At 42.1% G+C, this 25,957-nt stretch overlaps 1 protein-coding gene across 17 annotated transcripts in view; it reads right to left on the minus strand.

Annotated features, from left to right (window-relative positions):
* RBFOX2 (RNA binding fox-1 homolog 2) overlaps window positions 1-25,957 on the minus strand; it is a 255,262-nt gene that overhangs the window by 65,333 nt on the left and 163,972 nt on the right. The window contains exon 1 of one of the 17 annotated variants that reach the window (XM_037068256.1): window positions 9,879-10,085. The exons of the other annotated variants lie outside the window; for them this stretch is intronic. Within the exon in view, the coding sequence (XP_036924151.1) occupies window positions 9,879-9,905 (27 nt within the window). The 5' untranslated portion in view covers window positions 9,906-10,085. Of the gene's footprint in view, window positions 1-9,878; window positions 10,086-25,957 lie in introns of those variants that run through there. 17 annotated transcript variants of the gene reach the window in all.

Genomic DNA, 25,957 nt, shown 5'->3' on the forward strand with positions numbered 1-25,957 from the left:
AGATGTGGTGTGCATGGAGGGGGAAAGCAAGGAGAAGGAAAGACTCTCTCTGCTTCCTGGGGGGCGGGATATGAGAGGGCAGGCTGGGGTCCACAATGATCCAGGATCCAAGGTAAACAGGCAAACTGTGCTCCTATCATCGAGCCACGCAGAAAACCTTCCTATAGTAAAAAAGCAGGGAGGACCTGTACTCCTTGAAGTGAGAGGTTGGCAACCCATGGCTTTGGTCCAAAGCCAGTCAACCTCCTACTTCTGTACAACCTGAAAGCTAAGCATGGTTTTAAATTTTTAAATAGTTGAAGAATTATTTGAAAAATACATAAAATTCCAATTTCAATGTCTATAAATAGTTTTACTGAAACATAGCCGACACCATTCATTTATGCATCAGCTGACTTCTTCATGCCAAAAACAGAGCTGAACAGTTGGGACCAAGACAGCATGACCCTCAAAGCCAAAAACATTTACATTTTCGGATATTCTCCCTAAGTTAAGAGTCTTTCAAAATCTAATCCTCTTCACTTAAGTGTCAGTTTGCTTCTTCCAAACTCCTTACAAAGGACCTCAAAATCAGTATTAGTGAAAAGAATACAGGGACTTCCACCAAGATGGAGGCGTAGGTGGAAACACTGTGCCTTCTCCCACAACCAAGTTTGTAGTAAACAAAGACACAGCCAAAGAACAGAAAATTGAACTATACGGAAGTCCGACAACAAAAAACCGTTCAACTGGGACCGGTAAGAGGGGTGGAGCCAGTAGTGGAGCAGGGTTGGGCAGGAAAGATCCCCCAACCCAGGCATGCAGGCAGCCCGGACCCAGTCAGGGTGTGGGGTAGACTGACCGCGGTCGCACATTCAAATGCAGTGGGACGGAACGCATGGGCCTCGGCGATGGTGGCAGCAGGCGGCAGACACGATCGCCATTGCTCCTCTTTGACTCCGCCCCCACGTACAGCGTCACAACCCAGCGACTGAGTTGCCCTGCTCTGGTGAACACCTAGGGCTCCGATCCTGATACGTAACAGGCACGAACAGTCCATAAGATGGCTCAAGAAGAACTCAAAGCCCCAGAGACGATAACTCTAAGTGACCGAGAAATAGCCAGCCTCTCAGATGCACAGTTCAAAACACTGGTCATCAGGATGCTCACAGAACTGGTTGATTATAGTCACAAATTAGAGGAACATATGAAGGCTAAACTAATTGAAATGAAGGGAAATGCACAGGAAACCAATAGTGATGGAAAGAAAACTGGGACTCAAATCAATGGAATGGACCAGAAGGAAGAATGAAACATCCAACCAGAAAAGAATGAAAAAATGAGAATTCAAAAAAATGAGGAGAGGCTTAGGAACCTCCAGGACATCTTTAAACGTTCCAACATCTGGATTATAGGGGTACCAGAAGGGGAGGAGGAACAGCCATGAGTGGAAAACTTTTTTGAACAAATAATAAAGGAGAACTTCCCCAGTCTGGCAAAGGAAATAGACTTCCAGGAAATCCAGGAAGCTCAGAGAGTCCCAAAGAAGTTGGACCCAAGAAGGAACACACCAAGGCACATCATCATTACATTAGCCAAGATGAAAATGAAGGAGAGAATCCTGGAAGCAGCAAGAGATAAGGGGACAGTCACCTACAAAGGAGTTCCCATCAGACTGTCAGCGGATTTCTCAAAAGAGACCTTACAGGCAAGAAGGGGCTGGAAAGAAGTGTTCCAAGTCATGAAATCCAAAGACCTACATCCAAGATTGCTTTATCCAGCAAAGCTTTCATTTAGAATGGAAGGACAGATAAAGTGCTTTTCAGATAAGCTCAAGTTCAAGGAGTTCATCATCATCAAGCCCTTATTATATGAAATGCTAAAGGGACTTATATAAGAAAAAGAAGATGAAAAATATTAACAGTGAAAGGACAGCAAATTCACAGTTATTAACAACCACACTTAACACAAAAGCAAACCAAGAGGACAGCTAGATCAGGAGTGGAACCATAGAAATGAAGAACACATGGAGGGTTAGCAACAGGGGAGTGGGAGGAGGAGAAGGGGGGAGAAGGTACAGAAAATAGCATAGACAGTAGGTAGAAAATAGGGGAGGGCAAGAATAGTAGGGGAAATATAGAATCTAAAGAACTTGAGACACGTGGTCATAAACTAAGGGGGGGGGGAATGGTGGGGGAGGGGGATGTGCAGGGTAGAGGGGAATGAAGGGGGGGAATAGAACAGCTGTAACGGTATAATCAATAAAATATATATATTAAAAAATAGAGTTACATTATTTGTGGATATAAAAGTATCCTTTTATAATTTCATAAAATAATTAATTTACATTACCACATTTGCTGCTTAAATATTCCTTTATATTAGAAATATTAAATTTTGGTCACAGAACTTTATCCTGTAATTTTGAATGAATTAAGTCTCCCCAGTTACGTGATTTCAAGTTACAATTTTAAAATATAAAACTATAATTCTTTGTTAATATCTGTCTAGCTAAACCTTTCTTCTGAGCCATTCATTAAATAAAAAATGTTACTCTAATATTCTGAAACTGATAGCCCTTTGAAAAATTCAAGAGTCATAATGAAAAATAAATATGCCAAAGTAAGCTAATCTAACACTTTCTACGGTATCTGATTTGTAATAAGTATTATTAAATCAGTAGTTTTCAAGGGCTTTATTTTTTTTTTATTTAAAGATTTTATTTATTTATTTTTAGAGAGGGGAAGAGAGGGAGAAAGAGAGAGAGAGAAACATCAATGTGTGGTTACCTCTAACATGGCCCCCACTGAGGACCTGGACCACAACCCAGGCATGTGCCCTGACTGGGAATTGAACCTGTGACCCTTTGGTTTGCAGTCCACACTCAATCCACTGAGCCATGCCAGCCAGGTTGGGCTTTATTAATTTTTAATAGTTTATTTCTATTCTTAATGTTTTACTGTTGCTACTGATTAAAAGACTCTATTAATCCCCAATTTTTGTTTTTTAACTCTTCAGATACAGTTTTAAGATCTCAAAGTAAGTGATTAAATTTACTTTTTGCTGATTTTCAGTATGTCATTTGTTAGTCCAACTGGCATCTTTGAAACAGCATTTCTACAAAATAAGTTTTAAAACGAAAAGTTCAGTATCAGTGACCTTCAATGGGTCTAAGCAGGACCAAGATGTTGGAAGACGGGCGCCAATCAGCAACAACATGGCTCATAATGAAGGGGAAACAGAATATTCTACTTAAGAATTGAAGGTCACCGCATCATCACTAAGTTTTCTTAGTGATGTCAAAAGCCCCCCTTACAATAAGGATATAATACTTAACAATACTCGTGATTGGGGCTTTACTTAGTGATTAGATAGAAATGATAAATCATTCATATTAACTGACACAATTAAAACTAGGACAGTACAGACTCTGGAAACCATATGTTTTCCTATCTGTGAAGAATAATTCAAGGAAGCAGATGAGCCAAGAGAACAGAAGATTAAAGGAACCCTTACCCATTATCTTCAAATACTTGGTTTTTATGAAGAAATTAAACTACTGTATGACTCTGGATGACAGAACCAAGAAGAGTAAGAAGACAATAATGAAAACAGACTTCAACTTCCCATATGGAAAACTTTTCTACTTTTCAATACCCCCAAATAGAACCATTTATCTTATGAGGCTGGTAGTATAATAGAAGTATGTGCAAATTTGGAACTAAATGGATCTCAAGGGTTTTTGTTTTGTTTTTTAAAGATTTTATTTATTTATCTTTAGAGGGGAAGAGAAGAAAAGAGGGAGAGACATATCAATGTATGGTCACCTCTCGTGTGTCCCCTGCTGGGAACTGGCCTGCAACCCAGGCATGTGCCTTGACTGGGAATCAAACCGGCAACACTTTGGTTTGCAGGCCCATACTCAATCCACTGACCTACACCAGCCAGGGCTTAGGATCTGAAGTCTGAAACCTCTCTCTCTGTATCCAGAGTTACCAGGCTGCTTGACCTCTGGAATCTCACAGTCTAATAATGTATGGAGAAAATAGGAAAACACCACTAACCTCAAAAGGTGACTGACAAGTGATATATGATACAAATATAATAACTGTTATATGTGTAGATGTGATCTGTATGGAAAATAGGTGCAAAGTAGATATGCAAAAATCAAGTTATGTCAATAAGTTATTATTCCTTGTGGTCAAAAAGAGCCGACTCCCTGGTTAAATCCTGGCACGGCCTCCTTAGGCTGCTTAACCTCCCAGTGCCGTTTCCTGCTTTCCACACTATGGACGTTAATACTTACAAGGCTGCTAAAAGGAATGAATGACATAACACGTAAGGCATTGACTCTGTAGTGTTGCCTATTATTATTTTTATAATTATAATTTTATTCAATAGTGAATTCCCTGCTATTTCAAGTATTCCCTCAAAGCCTTGAGTAAGTTGAGATGGAAGTTCCAGAAGGGAATCAGAGTCTCAACTAAAGTCGTTTACATACTCAACCGATATTTACTGAGTATGTAACACCTGTGAAGCAGCATTAGAGTCCAGTGGTCACGACTATGGGTTCCCTAACCCTACCATCCCCCCACCAAAAGAAAGAGTACGAATTCTCAAACCAGTCTGTGGATGTGACTCCCCACATCTCTTCGTAGCTACACACACTTGGGTGAGTCACCTGGCCATTATGCTCGGGCTCCTCTTCTGCACCAGGGGCACAATTGCAGAGGTGTTGGAGGACTCAATGAGTTAATGTAGGTGAAGTGCTTAGAACAGTACCTGTTAACTACATATATGCTTAGCTAGCAAGCTAGTATTACGACCACATTCTGGGCACAGCTATAGACACCAGGAACATAACAGACTACCGACAAGGTCCCTGACCCTTCTTGGCAGGGAAGGGGGACAAACAAACAAACAAACAAAGTAATGATAAGCACTGAAATCAGTGATAAGTGAAGAAGACAAAGCAGGGTGCGGGGATAGGGAATGACTGGAGAGTTCAAGCTGAGATAGGAAGGTCAATGGAGAGGTCTCCCTAGAGAAGCCACAGGCGGATCCGAGGCAAGAGGATTTCCGACTGAGAAAAACCTAAGGAAAGGCCCTGAGGAGGATGAGGGGTGAAGGGAAAAGCAAAAAGGCTGGTGTCGTTGGTGGGAAACATGGGAAGACAGGGACAGCAGGAGACAAGGCTGGAGACACACCCAGGTTCCTTATCAGACAGGGGCTTAGACAATGGAGTAGGAACACGGGTTTTGTTCGGGGCCTGAGGGAAACGAATGGAAGGTGTATGAGCATGAGTGACAAAATCAGACCCGCATTTGAAATGGTCCACTCTGGCACCGACCTCTAACCAATTATTTGACGCCAAGGTTTCCTGAAGTCAGTCATTCTAACAGTAACAAAGGCGCACTGAAGCACCTGGAGAACGGGAGCAACACAGCGAGCGGGCCGGCAGGGCGCAGCAGTTCTGACTGCTGAGAAGAGGGTCTGGAGCCCAGCAACAGAGGTGCTACCTTCAAAATGGCAAACCACTACAGCAGAAGAGCATTCCCTGTGTTTGTTGGATTTAACAAGTGAACTGTCGTGATGAAATGTTTAAGATCTGACAGTAGTTTGGGAATGTTGGGGGAGAAGAGCATGAGGAATTATAACTCCAGAAGGGTATGCTGGGGACACCAACAAAGTCAGATTCCGGCGGACCAGTCCACCAGGTCGCTGGCGGGCACAGGGGCCGCACCATTGCTGCTGTGACAGGTCCCTCCCTGTGAAGACCTGTCTGAAGAGCACACACAGACGTCCCGGAAACCACAGAGCGTGGCGGGGTGTCATCACCTCTCGGCTGAGAGATGTCCTCTGCGGCAATACAAGCGTGAACAGCAGAAGGGTAAACCCTAAGCTCACCTACTTTCAACTGCAAAACTAAGGAGAAAGATAAAGGGAAAAAATAATAACGGAAAGGGGCAAAAATGGTGTGGGCATGCGGTTGGGACATGTGAATGGGAAGAAAAAGTATTTAATGAGTCAAATTTAATCACATTTATAGAATTCTGGGTATCTTTTCAGAAAAGCTAAATCATTTTTAGAATAGCAGAATTTTTTAAGAGCCGGTCTTGGCAAGGAAATGGTTATAACCGAAGCTATGGAGCTGCCTAGAAGAATTCAGAAAGAAACCAAGTTTCTGGGAAAAGTGAGGCCTTTTTTTGATCTACTGTAAAGGAACATAAATTAGGCTCCAACCCACAGTCTCTGCCCACCCCCAGCTTCCCAGAGTCCTGTGCAGCCAGAGCGAGTGGAGCGGGTGCCAAAACAAACAGTGTGGGCCGGAGCTCTGGATGCAGGGTGGGATGAGGTTCGGGTGGGACTGGCAGGCAACCGAATGGCACCACTTTAAAGCAGCCACAAAATGGAGACTAAAAAAATCACTGAGGACTCAAAATTCACAGAAAATGGGATATGCTTAGCAAAGCCATAAAATAGATTCCTTACTCCAACTGATTTAAAAAAAAACAACAGAAAGGATAGGAAAAACAGAAACAAAGCGAAACATACCTGTTCTCTTCCGTGTCTTTAATTAAAGCATGAGACACCCTCCCTCCCCTCTCCTCCCAGGTCCCCGGACCAGAATAGCTAACTGGCAGCAGCGCAGGTGAAAGACTTCAGCCTCCCAGCTACAAAGAGGGGAGATAGCAGACAATGGGAACTGGTGATTCATTACAAAAGAATACACTCAAGAGGGGCCTGCTGCCACATGGGCTCACTGCACTATTTAAAGGAACAGTAACTCTCTTTCCAACCTCCCTTATTCTTAACACCTTCCCTCCTCTAGGTCCTGATGGAAAACAGATTTTGAAGAAAATGCCAGCAAAGCACTGAGCTGTCCAAGAAAGGGAGGGCTTTGTGTTCCACAGACACTGGCAGCCTCACACTGCAGTAGAGCACGGAAATCTCCTCTCACGTCCACACTGTAAAGTCTTTTCCTCTGTGCCCAGCATATTTTCCCTTCCAACAGCAAATAATATAACTGAGTCTGAATCTGACTAAACATTTTGTTAATTAATAGGAGTCGGAGTCATGTGCAATTTTGTTTTCCTGATTTCACATGTATTATGAGAATGACTGATTTTTCCTGTTTTCCTTGTTTTATTATGCACTGTTATTTTCATAGGTGTGAGAAGATATAATAATTTGGTTAAAATGCTTAGAAATAAGAGTTATCTCAGCAAAATACTCCAGCAACATATACATGAACTAGAGAAAAATCTAAAGTTATTTTAAATAATATGATCATAGGAGCATTCTACCATATTAGGATTTTGCGATTAACTTCCTATTTGCTTTTCTAAGGCAAAGCATTGATGACTTATTGTAAGTCACAAAGCAGTTTGCGAGTGGCAGCAGAAAGAGGCCATGTAAGACTATGGCACACGTACTAGTACAGTGCACACGCCAGGCAACCACCGACACAGATCTGACCCTGCCTGGTCAGTCGAGAGGTCAGTGGCTAGGCGCCGTCTCCCTCCTTCACCAAGCCAGTGATGGAAACTAAGGTGCCCAGGAATGTCCAGATTTGAGAGGGAAGAACTTGGGTGACAAGCGGTAAAACCCCCTCTAAATACCTTTCTTAATATACGAATTGACACTAAATACAGCAAACAACTATTTAACTTTGAAAACCAAACCCTAAACAGTGTGGGCATTTTCTATTCAGACACTTATGTGACAGATCATTGTTATATATTCAGATTAGACGTCTGGCTTAACAAACAAACAAACAAAAAACCTGTAGGACAAGTAAACATCTGACCCATTTGGTTATTTCTTTTGACTTTTTTTCCTTAGATTACCAACAACTATGTACATTACATTAACATAGAAAGTGTACACCCAAACAAGGATGCTGGAATAGTGAAAACTGACAAATTTGATATTCTACACTTCCCAGGTGTGTAAATTCAGGACAGGTCAAAACAAGTTACTTGTTTCCTCCAACATTCAGCACGTGCTGATAAAAATCATAATGATTTTAATTTATTTATTAGACTTCTTCACTACCAAGACACCCCTTTTTCCTTTTTTTATTTATCTCTTCTGCTGCATTCCTAAAATTGTAGCTTCCTTAAGTACCAATTGGTAAGACCACAAAGTATGGAGTGTTCATATGCGTGTGTGTTCGTACTTGTGCTTACACATGCTTAAACCAGCTCCTCTGGACACTAAGGAAGGGGCGTGTTCCAAGAGGTGTAAAAAGTCTTACTTTAAATACCTCTTTCACTGATTTAAAAAATATACATATAATGAAACGTCAAGTAGTCAAAAAGCTTTCAGTAATAGCTAAGAAAGAGGAGAGCTGATACCCTCTAATATTGCCAGTTAATGAAAATTGAATGAGAGCTCCAAGGTTAAAAAGTATCACCTTCCAAGAGACAAAGAGAATACAGAAATAGGTATTCTCTCTTATGGGAATTTCTAAAAAGTAAAGCAATATTCCAAAGGAGTTAATTAGGCTAATGATGAAGGAATAAAGATGGAAGAGAAAATATTCCAAGGGTTTCTCTACTTTCCAAGAGGAAAAGGTTTCTTGACAATCTTCAAACTCAGATCTGGTGAAGAATTACTTTGGAAAGAGGTATTCTTTGAAAGTTCCCTTTCCCCCAGGTCATGCTGGGAAAATCTCCCTAATGCTTTCCCTCCTTCCCAACAGCACTGTGGGGCATTATATAACGTTAACGGAACAGGGTTCCAGCTCCTAAACCAATGCCTCTATCTGGATGGCTGGCCAACTCTCTCGCCCTCCGGTGGTGAGTTGGAGAGGCAGAGAGGAAAGAATTTAAAAAAAAAAAAAAAAACCAATAAAAAAAAGTCAACCTCCTTAAAAGGAAAGCACTGTCCAGTGATGAAATTTCCCTACAGAGCATAAAAGCCTGGAGTGAAAATGATCCTAAGTCGGAGACTACAGGACATGAAAGTTCTACAACGCAAATGACTTCTCATTGATAAATCACAGCTTCACCATTCTCTCTCTCGCTATATATAAAGGAAAAGGGTTAAGGGAACACACAGAAGGTTGCCAACAAGAAATGAGCACTACTAGGGGAAACCACAGAAAGTATTCACTCACCTTTCCATTTGCCAGGGATGACTTGCTAAAATGCAGATTAGACACTGCCAGGCACACCCAGAGACAGCCAGAGAGAGACACAGTGAGGGAGAGATCTCCCACTTTCCACTCGCTCTCCTTCAAACGCCTTTTAATGCCCCGATTGTCAGCTATGCATTCGGATCTGTTCTCCCGTCAGGGAGGGCTCTACCTGCCTCTGCTGCACCTGCATACTCCTATGGTTCCCACTGAGAACATTCTTTGCCAGTAGCAAAGCCAGGAAAACGGAACGTTTTCCTAGTCTTCATTTTTAATAAGCCATTTAGAGTGAAGGTAGGGAAACTGAAGTGAATCGGGAATCGGATCTCCCTGTAACACAAATTCTTCTGCAATTCTTAAAAAGAAGTCAATCCCTCTCCCCTCTTTTTGGCAGTCTACAAGATCTCTTCCTACCTCTGCAGTCCCTCTCTCCCCCCCCTCTTCTGAGAACCAAGACAAAGAGGTAGACAGATCCCCACAGGGTCTTTCCTGAGCTACAGCTGCAGAGCACAGGAAACAGGAATCTGCTACGAAGCTTGGAGGGGGGGGTGGGGAGAAGGATCCGACGCCTCCCTCCCTCCCTCTCTCCCCTGCGCCCCCCCCCCCACCTCAACACACAGACTTTTCAGCTTATAACAAATCTGGTCTTTTCTAAGACAAGAATAATTAAAACTCTGATGGCTATATCCCAACCCTGTACCTTTATTTTGATCCCAGAAATGATCAAAGAAACACAGCGAGGAAACACAAACCTTACCTGAGTTACCATTTTCTTTTTCTCCATAAACCAACCAGAATAATAGATGATGACCGCTTCAAAGCGGTCGTGCTGGGGAACACCTTCCACAGCTTCCTTTTCCACCCCTCCCCCCCAACCTAGCTTACTAAGCGAGGATAATTGTTCTCCCTTTATCCTCTGTTCCTTCCTTTTTCTTTCTAGTGTTTCTTCCTTTCTTTTCTCTTCCTCTCTGGTAGTCTCTCCCCCTCCTTCCTTCTCCAGCTCCCTCCCATATCTCAGGCAGATGGCTGAAGGAAGCCCCACCCCTGAATGCCCAAGGCAATTAATCAGAGTGGAGAGCCCCACCTCTTCCTCCTCCTCCCACCCCCTCTCAGCAGGCTGACATCTCCCAACTCCAGAAACAGCCCTGCTGAAGAATGGCAGTTTGGTGTGTGCTTTGCGCACGCGTGTGAGTGTGTGTGTGTGTGTGTGTGTGTGCATGCGTGTGTGTCTGTGTGTGAGGGAAGGAGGGAAGGAGGGGGGGAGAGAGGGAGGGGCAGGCGCCATGTGCAGGCATATTTTAAGGAGTGAACATCTCCAATGGTGGCATTAACTGTACAGCACTGGAAGCACTCATAGCTTACCACAGTTAATGCAGATCTAAAATATTCCATCTATGAATATGATAATAAATAAGATATGAAACAAAAACCACTAAAAAGACATTTCCACTGATGGACAGTTAACAGATGCAGGGGATTCAATGAAACACGTGAAAAGCTGCTGGATGACCACTGACCGGAAAGGTTTTCAAGGAACGGGAATATGCAAGAACCTGCTTGCCCCAACCCAGTCCGAGGACTGCCAAGGACTAACAGAGAGGGGGGGCGACTGAAGTGCTTCTTTCTATTGTGAAAAACCTGGGGGTTCTGAAAAAGGTGTCTACAAACATGGCTGCTTAAGACTTACAGCTTCATTAAAAACTGTGATTAATGAGAATTCACCCTTTGTGTTCCTTGGGCTGCTGTATGTTAACCTCTATTGAAAAACATTAACCTTTCCTTACATATACACCAGACATCTGTGTCATTACTGTAAACAGTAACTGTCACTTCAGAGTGCTGCATACATGGGCAGTTTGAGAGAATGCTTACTGGATGTAAGAGCGTCTTTAAACTTCTCTTATTAAAAGGAAATCGTAGAAAACAGCACCAAAGACAAGATTCGGCCCAGAAGTCCTGGTCTATCTAAGTCCTACTCCGGCCCTTTACAAGCAAATGACCTTGGAAAAGTTTTAGTCTCTGAATATAAATTTTATAATCTCCCTACTTTAAATATTAAAATAAAATAATCTATGTAAATGTTTAATGAGTTTATGTTTATTATTTGTCTTATAGTAGGTTTTCTACTTTTTTAGTATTCTAGTAAGATCCTAGAAGATTTTTTTCATGTATTTTAGTTATGCTATATTATGTTATAATCTAATAAATTACCCAAAGGGAAAGGACATTAATTCCAAAATTAAGCTTCTTTTTAAAATAAACACAAAGAAACCAAAATTAAAAACCACAAATCACACTGAGACATAGTCTTTCACTGTCTCTGTAAGAATTGTTTGGCGAAACATAACCATGCTTTTGAGAAACCTACTGTATAGTAATGCTAGTTGGTGATACAATGTCATCATACCCCCACTCAAATAAACAGACATACACACAATTGTGAAACAGACACAGGACCACCCAACAATCTGCAGAACCTGGCACCTTCACCACTACCTGCTGAGACCCGCAGTATGTCAGGCACCATCCCGGGCATTTACAAACATGGGTGGACTTTGGCTACAACCCATAATATGTTAAGAACTATGTGCCAAAGAATGGGATCTTTAAACATTAGAAAAATACATGATGAGAAAAGGCATAGACCAGTACTAGGCTTGTCCCTATTCAACATTTTGGAACTGATCAGGAAGATGGAACATGTTGCATTCTACGAATTTGCAACTGAAAAGACAATTAGAAGGAGATGAAATGCAGTAAAATATTTTAAAAGAGAAAGTGAGTAAGCAGAAAACAGGTAAGTTTCACTGGAAGCAGGGGCAACCCTGTATACTTCTGGAAAAACCTAAATCCCATTTGCAAGATACTTACATTTTCAGTTCTAATATAAGAAATAAACCCGAGAACCACCGCACACCATTCTCCAACCCATGGGTCCATCATAGTGCAAAGGACAGAACACCCTGAGGACCAAGACCAGAGACTCTCGGATCCCCTGCCACACACGCTACCCCACGAAAGCCACAGCTATTTTGAAGTAGCCTCCACACATCCAAAGATGACGAGGCCCCAAGAAGAGAACTGTTTTTTAAAATAAAAAAGCAAATGAGAGATCCCCGTAAAAAATCTAAGATTAGGACTAGGATAAAGGTTTCCTTAGGCCTGATATTCATGCCTCTTTTCTGTACTTGGGACCAACATTTAACATTACAAATAATAAGCTTATACAAGTCATTACCACAAGAGTAAGTATGAGCTAAAGTAAAGAATAAATGTTAAAATGAATTTTATAAGCTCACTGAATAACAGGGTCACTGTGAACACTGGACAAACTCAAGGATATTTTGAAGTGTGTCCCTTACTTTGAAGACTGACACTAGAGAGGACAGTTTGCTCGCTGGTGCCCAGGAGAGAGAGAAGAGCAACCAAACAGCCTGGTTCTGATCCAGCAGAACCACCTGCGCCCCCTGGCAGCTTCGTGCACCCAGTGGTTTTCAGGGAGTTTTCTGGGCGGAGGCATGGTTTTGGGAAGTGCTAGCTAAGCGGGGAGACCACGTCCACCTTCGAGGGTCAATCCCCAGCTGCCAGCACAGGGCCTGGTCGGTACTCCACAAACACTTCGGTACAGAAATCTCTCCTAGTTGCCTCAATTTCTCCATCACTTCCTCAACGTTGCACGCAATCTCAGAACTCCAGCTTCCTCTCCCCTGTACCGTTCAATGGAAATTCTTCTTACTGAAGTCACCAAAGACCTCTGGAGGGTCAAACTCAATGGACACTTTATATCTTCTTTGACTTACCTGTGACATTGGCATTCTCATCTTTAGGAAATTCTCATTCTTGGCTTCAAATGATACCGGTCTTTCCTGATTTTCCTCTTTCCGTGTTCACTCGCTTGCTCATCTCACTTTTCTCAGACCTCTATTTAACTGCACACCACTGATTCTTAACCTTAGAGGTAGAGCTCCTCACGTAGGCCCCCAGTGGAAATGCGTCTTCTGGTGTATACTTCTGTGCAGAGAGGATCCACACGACCCACCAGAGTTCCCAAAAGGTACGAAGCTCAAAAAAGTTCACAACCGCTGAGCATGCTTGCTCTCTGTGATGCAACCCATCCCGCCACTTCGGTTACCACCCATTCACCGCGATGGCCCCACACATGTCCACGTCCGGTCTGCATATCCATTCTGAACTCCACCTGCCAACCAATGGCCAACTCCATTTAGATATCCTACCAATTTCTCTAACTTATAAGTCCAAAACTAAACTCTCAAAATTGAATCATCAATTCATATAACAAATGTTTGAGCGCCTTCTATCTGCTGGGCACTGTTCTAGGCACTGGGGGAAACCAATTCTGGGCAAAGGAGATAAAAAGCCCTCTCTGTGTGAAGCTTGGATGCTAGTACCCCTTCTACCATATTTGTTTTCTTCGTGAATGGTTAAATTTCATGACCAGTAAAACAGCTACCATTTCTTGGGAATTTATTTACTCTGTGGTGGCTTACCACCAATCAACTCCTTCTGTTACTAGCTCACTTGTCCTCAGGGCGGCGAGACACTCTAATCTCCTTCTTAGAGATGAGGTAGTCCCTCCCTCCCTCGGCCTCCAGTCCACATCTTCCCACCCCAGCTTCCGCCACTGTCAGAGCAATCTTTCTAAACGCAAAGCTCATCATGCCACTTCCCTGGTTACAAGCCTCAGCTATTCCCCACAGCCCGAGAGGGGCAATCTAACTCCTAAGTAGGCACCTAGTACAGAATCTGGCTTCGGCATTCTGGTCAGAGTCGCAGCCCACCCCTTGCTCTCCCCTGCCCCCACCACACAGCACATGCGGTTAATTTCTCAATGACACCGAAGTTCTGTTCATTCTGCTTTTACTTTCTGTTCTTACTCCTCTGAATGTGGGCTTCTAGCTGGCTAGTCCGTCCTTCAGGGCTCACTTCAGGGACCCCCCTGCTTCAGAAAGCCTTTCTCGCCCCTACTTTTCCCTTTATTCTTGTGCCTGGGCACCGAACCCACGGTTCACAGGTTCACAATCGCTGCAGTTCCTGTTCCGGCATCACCAGGACTAGAGTGTGAGCAATCCGAGGAGAGGAATTGCGCCCCCGTTCCCAACGCAATGCCTGAATACAGAATAGATGAGTAACTGTTTGCTGAGATCACACGGTAATGCCTTGATTTCTATCCCGAGCCATTTATTTATCCATACATGGGTACCTAAGACTAAAGAGTATCTATGAGTTTATCAAAATATTATGAAGGCATTCTTTTTTATTCCCAAGAGTACCTGGAAACAGCTTCAACTGTTTCTTTAACTTTATAAATTTACTTCAATATCTTAGAAATCTGAAGCTTAGAAAAGATGTACCAAAAAAGAGTGGGAGAAAGACCTGTTTTCAACTTTATTATAATGGTTCAGATTCTAGACAAAATAACTCACTGATTTAAAAACTCACAACTTTAGGTGCTCTTGCTTTTTACAATTTTACACAGATGTGACTCCACTTCCCTCCCTTCCGCCCCCACACCAGCAATCCCATAAACGCAGACCCAGGAGTCCCTGCCCAGAGGCAGGTTTTGCTCATTCTTTCCCAGGCTGCCTCTCACACCCAGGTGAAAGGCAACAGTACAGAGATGGCACTTCCTGCCACAATAAAAACCTGTATTAACAGGTTTATAAAAGCTCTTCACAGCACGCCCCACACAATAGTCCTAAGTATCAATAACAATCGATATTAAATACCTTCTCAGAAGCATGCCTATCACAGTATCACTTTAATATCCTTTGCCCCAATATTCCCTTTAATAAAAATGCAGTCAAATTATAGCTAAATCTATTATTTCCTAGTTTCTTTTCTCTAGTTCAAGCAGGGTTCACTTACATAGAACCCATTCTAGAAAATACGGTGAGAACAGAATTTGAAATCAACTGCTTTCGACTATACATGCTTATAAAACCAACTACCTTCATATTTATTTCTTGTCCTCCAAAAAATCAAACCTTTAGAAAAAGACCACAAGTAAGACCACATGTGAGGCCAGAGAAATTTTTTTAAAAAATCACTTCATATATTAGACTTGGGTAACACACTCTTATACCTTTAGAAGGGATGATACGTACACAAATGTACTTATAACAAGATTATTAAAGAGTAATACCTGACTAACCTGTGAAAATTGAAGTGAGCCGTTTCCCCACTGCTAAACTACGCTGTGTCTCTCTTACTAAGTTACTGGAGGTTCTTCTGTCTGATCCGCCACGGAACCCTGCGCCTGGCACACCCGTAGGTGCTCAGAGCCTCTGGGCTCGCTCACTGCAGGGCGTCCTGCAGACCCGAGCATCAGCTAGGCAAGTGTGTCTTTTAGAGAGGTGCTGTTCTCTCAGTCTGCCAGACACCCAACGTCCTTAAACTGTACTCGGCTATCTTAAACCTCCAAATCAGGACCCTCAGCTATACTTCAATAATGTAGACTCTGCTTCCTCTTTCTCCAAATGCCCCCTTTTTACCTCAAAATGAAAATCAGTGCCAGTGTGTTCAATGAGCGGCATGTTAAGTAAAACTGCCTCACAAAAACTGTGATAACAGGAGAACCCCTAACTTGCAAGAAGTCACATTTTCCTGTGTTTTTTTTAATTGTGGCAAATTATACACACTATAAAACTTACTATCTCAGCAATTTTCAAGTATACAGTTCAGTGGCTATTATATACAAGGCCTGTCCAGAAAGTATCCATCCACGTAAGATGGAAAACTAGAGACATTTATTGAAGAAGATACAAGAAATATTGTACATAAGACCTCGGTTCCCTTCAAAGTAGGCACCTTGGGACCTCACCCAGTTCTCCCAATCACCATCAGTTGCCCCACTGCATTTTCCTGAAACTCATCAACGGTCGGAAATCTCTTCCCTTTCAAAGGTGATTTTGGTTTTGGGAAAAGTCACAAGTTTCAGGGCATCAAATCTGGGCTATAGAGGGGCTAAGCCACCTCGGTGATTCTATGTTTCCTCCAAAAAACTCTGCATGAGACGTGATGCATGAGCGGGCATGTTGTGATGATGAAGCTACAATCACCAGCTGCCCACAGCTGTGGCCTTCTGAATCATCTGGATAGTTTCTGCAGAGGAATGTTCAAGCTTAACACAAAATTTGATGCAGGTTCGCTGCTCTACTTGCTGAGTCATTTTGAATGTGGTGACCACACAGTACACATGCTCACTCCACAGCATCTACCACTGACTAGTACAGTGAAGTTGTCACTGTTCACACATGAACATGCCAGTCCACTCTCCTTGGCTGCCAAGTAGCACCAATGTCACGCAAACCATTCTCATTATGTTAACAATGGCTGGACTTTTTCCAGACCAACCTCACCATCAATACCGTCCATCTCTAAAACTCTTCATTTTTTAAAAAATTTTATTTATTTATCTTTAGAGAGGAAGGGAAGGAGAGAGGGAGAGAAGTATCACAATGTATGGTTGCCTCTCGTGCGTCCCCTGCTGGGAACTGGCCTGCAACCCAGGCACGTGCCCTGACTGGGAATCAAACTGCGATCATGTGGTTCGCAGGCCCGCGCTCAATCGGCTGAGCTACACCAGCCAGGTTAAAACTCTTCATTTTTTAAAGTCGAAACTCTACGCCCATCAAACAGTAACTCTCCATTCTCCTTGTCCCCAGAGTTCTTGGAAAGCACTATTCTTTCTGTCTCCATGATTGTGACTATTTTAGGAAACTCATCTAAGTGGAATCATGCTGTATTTGTCTTTTTGTGGCTGGCTCATGACATGTAGTGTGACATCCTCAACGTTTTTCCATGCTGCAGCTTATTTCAGAATTTCCTTCCTTTTTTCAGGCCGAGCCATATTCTCTCATATGTATATGCCATATTTCACTACCCATTCACCCACTGGTGGCCACCTGGCTCGGTACAGTCACCTTCTGGCTACTGCGAACACGGTGTGCGAGTGCCTCTCCAGGACGCTACTTTCAATCTCTGGGGTATGTCCCCAGGAGGAGGACTGCTGGGTCATACAGTAATTCTACTTCTAAGTTTTTGAGGACCCACCATACTGTCTTCCACAGCAGCTGTACCACTGCACAGTCCCACCAACACCGCACAAGGACTCCAGTTTCTCCGAATCCTTGCCAACACGTGTTTTCTGACAGTGGCCATCCTAACAATCTATACTTTAATCCTCCAGTCAGAGGCAGTGAATGTTCAACAGGAAAGAATAATTTTGAAACGGTTCCTTAAACAGACTTCTTCCTGGACAGGGATTCTATACTATATTCATCATCCTTTAAATCATATCCAGCAAGCCCCTAGCTTCTCACTCCGCCTGTATTTTAACTGATTTGGCCCAGGTTTGGTTCTGCAAAAATTCTAACTAATAAAATAACCAATTTCAATGGCATACTCTTAAGACAGACATGATTTTACTAACAATAAGAACAATGAGTGGTTAAGTACCTACAATACTTTACTGGCTTATGTTGAGGAGACTCACTTTGTTTCCACACTAGCAATTCTGGAAGTAGAACCGACTCTTGAAGAACACAGGAGTTCGGGGCACAGACGCCAACCGCCACCCCCCCCCCAATCTCAGTGTAATTTTTGACTCTACAGTGGGCCCTTCACATCTGAGGATTCAATCGACCGTGGACAGGAAACAGTATCTCCGTCTGCGGGGGGGACACCACAGCGCGGCTGCAAAACACTGCTTCCCACCAGGGCTGGCTGAGTGCGCACCCAGAGGGAAACCCACGGGTACGAAGGGGGGGCTGTGCCCCCGGAAAACCGTATGTAAATGGACCGGCACAGCTCAAACCCACGTTGTTCATGGTCAGTCTTCTTACCTTTAAAAACAGACACAAACCTTTCATTGAAAAATTACTTTCCCAATAATATTATAATAATTATGTACAGCACCAGGTGGGTACTGGAAATACTGGGGAAAACACTTTGTAAAGTATATGACTATCTAACCCCTATGCTGTACACCTAAAACTAATACAAAACAAAATAAAATACAATAATTTTCTAGTCTTTAAAAAAATGCTATTCGATCATGTCCTCAATAATTTCCAATTACATAATGCACTGGTACAGAAGCACAACTGCTACGCAGTGAGGCGCTTTGACTTCAGGATAAGAATATAACAGAGCTAAAGAGAAAATTTTATAACCCAGGTTAAGAGTCTGCGTAGCAAATAGACACCTATCGCCCAAGTGTAAAGGCACTAAAAGGAAACTGTTACCCTAACAGAATGAATAAATAAGATTATCAAACAATTCTGAATCGGTCAACATAAAATTGTTTTTTCAATCCCAGTAATTTCCCTAATGTGGTGGAATGAAAGGCATACTCTTAAACTTTAACACCTCATTACTTGCCTTTCTAAGTTTCCTTAACTTTAGACAGAACAAACCCACCGAGTGGAGGAGAGTCGAGAAAGCGCTGTCCCAAGCACTGGGCACTGCATTTACCAGAACCGTGTCTCAGCGACCGGAAAGATTTCTGGTGGCAAATTCATTTCACCAAAAATGAGTAAAATTCTACTTCAAAAGGTTTCATTAAGCATGCCCTAATTTCTAACCAGGAACTCTTTAATCTATCCCACAACTTTTATTTGGGTGAGGGGGGGTGTACAATTCTACAACTCCACAAATTTATTTACATACTAAAATTATGTTTTCATATATTTCCAATTACTTTCATCTTCTATGGAAACACATTTACGTTTTCAGTTCTTTTCCTCAGATAATTTTGCTTATATTAGGTATTACAAGTCCGTTATTTTGCTGGATGGGTCTCAGAAAGCTACTGTTCACAAATGTTTTTCTTCAAAAACAAATCAACATTTACTTGTAAAAAGCTTTGCTTCTAATCTAGTCTCATGACATCACTAGCCTGATCTATTGTTTTATGCCAGCAGAAAGCTAGTCCATAGGTAAATAAGACCCACAAATATATCAAAACCTCATTATGATAAATAATATACTCTCAGTTTGAATAACTCAAAAGATGGAAACCGTTCTGTAGTTACTCATCCAGGACAGAGCAGCGGGTCAGAGTGCAGAGACAGAACTACATCCCCCCTGACGTGACTTCAATACCAGCAGCCTGACTTGAGGGAGAGCTGTGAGTTGACTCTGGAGAGCTTCCCCGTCAGCCCCAATTACAAATAGCTTGGTTTAGCCTTTTGGCCCGAAATACCTAAAAAAAACGTACTGGTTAGTCACTAACTTTGACCCTGTGCATTTCTGTCCAACCTAAAACCTAAGAGCTAATTATTAGAAAAATGGCCAAAGGGGAAAAATAACTGCCAAGAAAACACAAAGAAACTAAAACAAACTGAGAAACCAAGTCATATCTATAATTCAGAATTAACTGTATTAACCATTTCGCTTTCCTGTTCTAGGTTTTCGGCACGGTTAGTATTTCAAAGAACCCAAGACAAACGAAAGGCCACCTGGCCCAACCCTGCGTTTCAGATACAAGGAAAGGGAAGTGAAGGAAAACGAAGCCGGTTGGGGCATGAACACGAAGGTGGTTAACATCACAGCTAGAGTCAGAATCAAGAATGTCTGGAGTATGCTTGATTAACGGCCTAAAATCTTCTGATTCCAGATTTCAACAGGTTAATTAATAACTAAGATGCCACTAATCACATCACAAAACAGTCTAAAATGTTGAGTGTGGAGACTGTCCTCTGCTGCATATGACCCTTAAAAACATAGCAACAACATTTGGAAACTTCCATCTATGCTTCTCAAAACAAAACTTAAAGTTTACTGTCATATGGGGGTTTATGTTACTTACAAAACCAAGCCCATTCTGTTTAAAACACTCAAGCGCATGCCCACACCCATGAACAAACACACAAAAATCTCTGAAGTTGCAGAACTTCTAGAATTGAAAGCAAGCACCTCTGCCCAGACACTATGTAAAACTCAAGCTTCCTGTTACATACAACAAATTAGCAAAAAACTTTGGGAAATCTACCCCCTGAATAGTACCAGGTACAAAGACACAAACCTTATAAACATTTCATTCTACCACAAACCTTCACATCAATTAAAAAGTACCTGCAAAACAAGTTAGAACCCTTGGCTTACCTGGACAACAGGATATTGATAATCCATACAATATACACCATACATAGCAATGGGGGGGAATCTTCAGATAAAGACAGTACCAAATAGTGCCTAAGCTCTCGCCTTGTCTGAACTGACTGTCCTGTCCCAAGGAACTAGGTAGCACCAAAAAATCCTTGGCTGACTTCCAGTCTGCGCGGATAGGTATGCTGGCTCCGATGATGAAGTCGGAGCTTCGTTCGGCCCACGCTTCCACTCCAGTAAGATTCAACACGACACAAAAGAAATGTTCAAAAAAGCAAAAAGCTGCAACTGAGTTACTACAGACTAAAAACTGCACTAGAGATTTGCTGGTACTGTTGGTTTTACTGACAACTTCACCACAAACTCAAGAGGCAGAGAATGACCGCCAAGAGAGGGAACAGAGGCTCCTTAAAGTGGTACACAGAAACGGTAAGAAGCACAAGGGGTCAGGGATCCAGAGTGATATATATGTTCCAGGCCTTAAGTGCGTCAGAGGGAACACTCCCAATCCAGGACATGGAAAGGCGGATGGAACTGGTATTATTTCTCTATTCCTTCTTGGGCAGTACCTCGCGCATGCTCAGACACACACACACACACACACCCATCCCATACCACACCCCCTTCTCAATGTCTCCGGCAGGGACAGGTGTTAGGATTAACAGTATAAAACCCTTGTGTTGTGGCAAGGAATGGAAGAAAAAAGAAGTCACACTGCTACATGCAGTAAAGGGATCCCTTTCATGACACTGTATGTTTGTGTATCATTTAACACCCCCTTCACTCTGCTTCCACAGAGGCCAGGACAGCTGGCAGGATCAGCACTAGAAAAGAGGAAGGTGGCCCCACTCTGAGGCAACATGAGTCCACTGGAGACCTTCAGATATGCAAGACACTCTCTCAGCTGTTCCAATCAAACATGTAAGGATTAACTCTGGCTGCCTGCAAAAAAGGTGGGGGTGGAAAGGTCTTTTCAGAAAAGCCAGTTGCTTTTCCCGTTTTAGGAAGCTGCTGCACCCAACCTACCATTATATACAAACACACATGTGCGCACATATTTCTGTAACAGTTATTAAAAGCACTAACGAGCGTGGACAGGTGTTAAGTCAGTTTGACAAAGCTCAGCAGGTTAAAGAGTAGGCTTTTAGAGCCTAAATGGCCGGTCTAAAAACCAGAGCGCTGCCAAGTAATTTTTAGAAAATAGGACATAGTCTGAGCAGAAAGTGGAAACAAATCTCAGTGAGAGACACATCATTTACAACTGTTGCCCCTAAGAAAGCCCCCACTTGAGCCGTCGTTCAACAGTTCAAAACGGTAAGTAATTCCAAATCAGTTTCAGGAGTTCCGCTCTCCCTTCTCTTGGAGAGCTGGTAATATTGTAACATGTTTCAGTGACACTGAACCACGGGGAGGAGCCTAATGGGAGGCATCAGTGAGAGCTTACCGTCAGCGTGCCCCCCACCCAGCACAATTCTTTTATCATCACTGCAATTTATTTTAGGATCATTCAGAAAATTGGTTTTTATAAGTCAAAATGCTTCAGTACACCCAAGATAGCTCTCCTGGTTCAACATTTACCTAAATTGGTTCTAGGACATTAGGAGGTCCAATACGACACATTAAATTATACACGAGTCTACGTGTATTACACATGAGGGGCAATAATAAATCAATGCACTTTCTCCCTCCCTTCCCTTCTCTCTAAAAACAAATACAAAATATCTTTTAAAAAACAGCATTTACTAAACATCTGCTACACAAAAAGTATTGTGCTAATAAGCGCTGGAGAAAGGAATGGATGCAGCCCTGTTGTTAAGGACTTTACATGGGAGACACAAATGAGTGCACAGGCAAAACCAAAGGCAAAATGATGCTACAGCACAAAATTAAACACGGTAAGCAACTCCTCATACAGGAAGTAATAACATTTTTCAAAAGCTGCTCCTAACGAGCCACTTCCATGACATTATTTTCTTGCACTAAAACTATGAGACTCTGACTTGTGTGAGTCACAACGCCGCCCTGCAAAAGAAAATGCTTTATTGTTTGGTACTCGTTGGGTGTCAGCACTTGTCACAAGTCCCGGGATGAATTAATGATGAGTACCAATGTGCCACTGTAATTTAAACCCGAAAGTGGTCCCCAAATAAGTTTCTCAGGACCTAGTCAATTTCTGGAGCTTTAAATTCTTCTTGAGGATAGATCTATAAATATAAGGTGAAAAGATGTGACTGACACCTTATTAAGAAGTTACATTTTGTAAAGTGTAATTATGTATTTGTAATGCACATATGTACCTATGTCAATCAATAAATTATGCATGTCATTTATAATTTTTATGCCTTCTATGTTATATATGGGGTGGGCAAAAGTAGGTTTACAGTTGTTCATATGGAAAACAATAATAAATAATAATACAAGGACAAACTGTTTCATGTACTTACAGGCGTAAACCTACTTTTGCTCACCCATGTTTATGTATGCACACAGAACTTACTGGTTGCCATACCAGTATATGCCATATACAGCACATATGTATTATGTATGACACACATTATATTTACACACACACTTACAGTATAGGCACAAGACAAAACCAACACCTCCAGGGAGTGAAGTGGTGGGGAGATGGTTGGTTTTCATTGATTACTTTAGAGATAAACTTCTCATATGTCCTAATACATTTAAATTAGCATTATCACTCCTATCATTTATAAGTTTAAGGGAATCCAAACAAATTCTGAGTATAAGTACTGTAAAAATTAGTAATACTCTCAGCCTCTAATTTATATCACCACTTTTGCTTTATTAACTTGATGGCATAGCTATAAACTCTCATTTAAGCCTGGAGGATCTAGACAATAAACAATTTTAGTCGTGTTTCACCTATATTCTGCCCAGGTCTGGTTCAAATAATTAGCCCTTCAGAAAAGTGGCAAAATAATGCAATATTTGAGTTATAACTTCTTGTCTTTTTACCTGCCTCTTTCTGTGATGTTTTCAACTCATATATTACTACTGATTCCCTCCCTCAGAGCAGACTGGATATTTCCTTTAAATTGTAAATACTATCATATTCACTCAAAAGTTCCAGAAATAGAATAGAATAGACTGATTCTCCACAACAGGCTGATTTATTTGCTGATAACGCCAATTTACACCATTTGAAAAAGTACACATTCTGTGACATTACAAATGCCTTACACGTTAAAGTTTTTGTGTGCGGATTAGAAACATGAACACAGAATATGTCCTTCTGTATATATCGCTATGTATCTTATTAGCAGAAACCTGCAGATCGTAAGTTCCAACACCTAGCACACCCAGCACACGTCTTTGACACAGAAGGGAATGATGTCAGAGAGAAGCAGACCTCGTGACACTTAGGAGTGAGGTATCTGGAAATCATGTGGAGATCTATGAAACGTGAGCGTTGCTAAGGATAAAGTAGACAGCTTGCTGCACCAATCCTGTGCCAGAGGACGGAACTGGTGGCCGAATCTGCACCATCCACAAGCCTGGGGACCTCACGACTTACCAAGTACTGGATAAACAGAATATATGTAAGATTCTCTTCTTTTCTACTCTCTCATTCTTGTTTTCTTACTTCCCTTTCCTCCCCTTCGGCCTACGACACAATCCTACTAAGTGTTCAAAGATACCAGTTAGGGTTCAAGGTAAAATACCTCAACAAAGGCTGCGAAGACCACTGGTCTAAGGTATGAAACTGGCTTCAGTTGCAATAATCTTAGAAGGTTCCAAAGAGTGCTGTGTACTGGGATAATATAAAAGACGAGAGAGTGTGGAGGGGTTGGGTGAAATAAAGATATATATGTAGGCCAAACATGTAGTCAGAAATACGCAAGACTTACTAATGCGGGTCAGTTTGACCCGTCCACATGGCTGTGGGTGAAGAGCGGCAGACGGCGAGAAAAGCGGGCCGGAGCAACTGCGGCGGGCTTAGGACACCAGTCAAGCTGTGTACTTCAGACCTTACCTTCAGAGAGTGTTCGAGAGAGAGAGTGCGACACAAACAAGCTTGTGGAAACGGTTCTGGCCACTGCAGAAAGAAAGGAAAGGGGAGCAGCCTGCAAGCAGGGAACTGGTTTGAAGTCACAGCAGGACACCCAGTAGGAAATGGCTAACAAGTACCCAGAGATGCAGGGGGCAGACCCAGGAGGGAGAGGCGGGGGTGAGAAAGGGGGATTCCACAGCAGTAAGGAAGGAGCAGCCAAGGCCATAATGTGGTCCAGATTTTCTCCCACATCACCACTGCACAACACTTAGTGAACATCAACTATGTATTTCGAAAAAGAAAAGATAAATAGAGAAGAAAGCATAAGGAAAAAAAGAAAGAAGGAAAGAGAGGGAGGGTAGAAGGGAGGGAGGGAGGAAGAAAAAAGGAAGAGAGAAAGGAAGAAACGAAAAGAAAAGAAAGGAAAAGAAAAGACGAAAGGAAAAGAAAAAAGAACTGTAGATATAAGGTGAAGGGCTAAAAATAGAACCTTAAGGAATACTTACCTCTAGAAGGCAGAAATAGCAACAGTGGATAAAAAGATTAAGCAGGATCGCACACTATTCACAAAAGCCAGGACACAGAGGACACCTGCTACTTTTCCTCAATCCTGTGTCCTTTACACTAGGGAAGGTATTTCATAAATTGGTAACAGAGATGAGTATACAACAATGTCGAGTAGAAATACAGAAAGGTTAAAAGGCACGAGAATTTAGAAAAGATGACTGAATTTGGCAAATGGAAAATCAACACAAGTTTTGAGAGACAGGCCTTTTAACAGCATCAGTCAAAGTATGGCAGCAAAATTGATAAATTCATGATCAGAATGAAAATAGACATAATGCTTCTTTGTCTTCCAAGTGGTGACAAAGTACAAAAATAATTACAGATACCCCACCATTGCCCCTATTAAGGTGGATTTTTCTTTTTTATTTTGCCTCTTTGCCTTTGATAATATTGTTTTCTTAGCCATCTGAATGTCCGAATCTTAAAGTGGACCCTTTTAAGGCCCACCTTAAATGCTACTATGCTCCACGAAGCTCTTCTCGATTGCATCGAAAATATTCATGAGAGTCCTACTGGTTCGAAGGTAATGTGAAAATGGAATTTTCTACCCCAATAGAAACGCTGTAAATTACACCTACCAGAGAACAGCAAATCACAGCTGACTACATAAACACTCCTTTGTACGACGCATGGCACAAAGGGAAGCACGAGTAAGCAATGCTCTGGCTGAAATGCGTCATTCTAATTAAAGTGAGACACAGCATGCCAACTGTGAGGCCAGAAATCAGTACTTTTGTTATTAACAAAGCATCTCTCATTACTCTTTCATTCTAAGTAAGTTCGCCTGAGAAGTAGAATGGCCCTGGCTGGGTAGTTTAGTTGGTTAGAGCATCATCCCAATATGCCAAGGCTGTTGATTCGATCCCCAGGCACATACAAGAGGCAACCAATAAACGCATAAATACATGGAACAACAAATCCGTCTCTCTCCCCTGCTCTTCCTCTCTCTCTCTCTAAAAAAATCAATTAAAAAATTTTTAAAGTAAAATGTATCCATAAATAATAGGACAAGAGATAGTTACTTTATTTTTTAATTTTATTTAATTGTTGTTCAAGTACAGTTTTCTTTTACTCCCATCCCAGCCCACCCCCTGCTAGTGCTACCCACCTCCCCCCATTTCCAC

This window comes from Sturnira hondurensis, unplaced genomic scaffold (assembly GCF_014824575.4).
Source record: "Sturnira hondurensis isolate 20B ecotype Veracruz unplaced genomic scaffold, ASM1482457v3 Scaffold0017436, whole genome shotgun sequence".
Taxonomy (NCBI): domain Eukaryota; kingdom Metazoa; phylum Chordata; class Mammalia; order Chiroptera; family Phyllostomidae; genus Sturnira; species Sturnira hondurensis.